Below are 1408 nucleotides of genomic sequence, written 5' to 3'. Positions count from 1 at the left end.
GATTCATTGATTTAAAGAAGTGCATTCAGTCGCAAATAAAAAGTATCTTAAAATATAAAAAATAAATTCAAATATCTTCCATTCATAAAGTATTTAACTTCCTGCATTATCAAGAAAAGGCATTAAACCAATATTTACTATATACGTGATATAAAACTAGTTCTGCTCAAGCTGACATTGTTGCTTGCGCTCACAAATATGAACGCCGCAGCTTTAAATCTGAATGCATGTGTTACCTCGACATACTGGATGAACTCCTGCAGCAGGTTGCGAGACTGAAAAACACAAACATGAGATAACTAGTAATGCAGTGGAAGTAAAGCAGACGTGGTGAGCGCGCAGGAAGAGAGACGCACCTCTTGCTCGCTGAGCTCCTCTGCTTCTCCCTGATCCTCGATCACAAAAGACTCCTTCAGCCGCAGGTACTCCTCCTCCTCCTTCCGCTCCTGCTCCTCCTTGGCATGCTGTAACTCCTCGTCCTGAGAAAGAGAGGAATGTACAGCTTTGGGAAACATTTGCACTTATTTAACCATGAGCGAAACATATAAAGCAGCTCTGACACGCGGTGGACTGATGACTGATAGACGATATAAAGCCCATACACACTGCCGTTCAAAAGTTTGGGATCAGTAAGACTTAATGTTTTTAAAGAAGTCTCTTCTGCTCATCAAGGCTGCACTTATTTGATCAAAAATACAGAAAAAAACAGTAATCTTGCATAATGTTATTACAATATAAAAGAATGGTTTCTATTTTAATATCCTTTAAAATATAATTTATTTCTGAGATGCGCAGCTGTATTTTCAGCATCATTACTCCAGTATAAAGTGTCACATGATCTTCAGAAATCAGTATAATATACTGATTTATTATTAGAGTTATCAACAGTTGTGCTGCACAAATATTTTTTTGGGGAAAATGCAATACTTTTTCAGGATTCTCTGATGAATAAAGAGTTAAAAAGAACAGCATTTATTCAAAATATAAATCTTTTCTAACAATATAAATCTTCGCTATCACTTCTTAACAATTTAACACGTCCTCGCTGAATAAAAGTTTTAATTTCTTTAAAAAAAAAAGAACGAATAAAAATGTACTGACCCCAAACGCGGTAGTGTATATTGTTAGAAAAGATTTCTATTTTAAATAAATGCTCTTCTTTTTAACTTTTTATTCATCAAAGAATCCTGAAAAAAGTATCACAGGTTCCATAAAAATATTAAGCAGCACAACTGATAATAAATCAGAATATTATACTGATTTCTGAAGATCATGTGACACTGAAGACTGGAGTAATGATGCTGAAAATACAGCTGCGCATCACAGGAATACATTACAGTTTAATATATATTAAAATCGTAATATATATATATATAATACATCATAATAATATTTCACAATATTAAAT

The 1408-nt window shown here is 33.6% G+C and overlaps 1 protein-coding gene across 1 annotated transcript in view; it reads right to left on the bottom strand.

Annotated features, from left to right (window-relative positions):
* LOC107574521 (DDRGK domain-containing protein 1-like) overlaps positions 1-549 on the bottom strand; it is a 4007-nt gene extending 3458 nt beyond the window's left edge. Inside the window, exons 1-2 of the mRNA XM_016260979.1 lie at positions 357-549; positions 158-275 (exon numbers count right to left, since the gene is read on the bottom strand). Coding sequence (XP_016116465.1) covers positions 158-275; positions 357-515 — 277 coding nt within the window. The 5' untranslated portion in view covers positions 516-549. The remainder of the gene's footprint in view (positions 1-157; positions 276-356) is intronic.
* Between the last annotated feature and the right edge of the window lie 859 nt (positions 550-1408).

Source organism: Sinocyclocheilus grahami, unplaced genomic scaffold (assembly GCF_001515645.1).
Source record: "Sinocyclocheilus grahami isolate Dianchi unplaced genomic scaffold, SAMN03320097.WGS_v1.1 scaffold2259.1, whole genome shotgun sequence".
In the NCBI taxonomy this organism is placed as follows: Eukaryota; Metazoa; Chordata; class Actinopteri; order Cypriniformes; family Cyprinidae; genus Sinocyclocheilus; species Sinocyclocheilus grahami.
The sequence above is the reverse complement of the archived record's forward strand: the minus strand, read 5'-3'. Positions and strand labels throughout refer to the sequence as shown.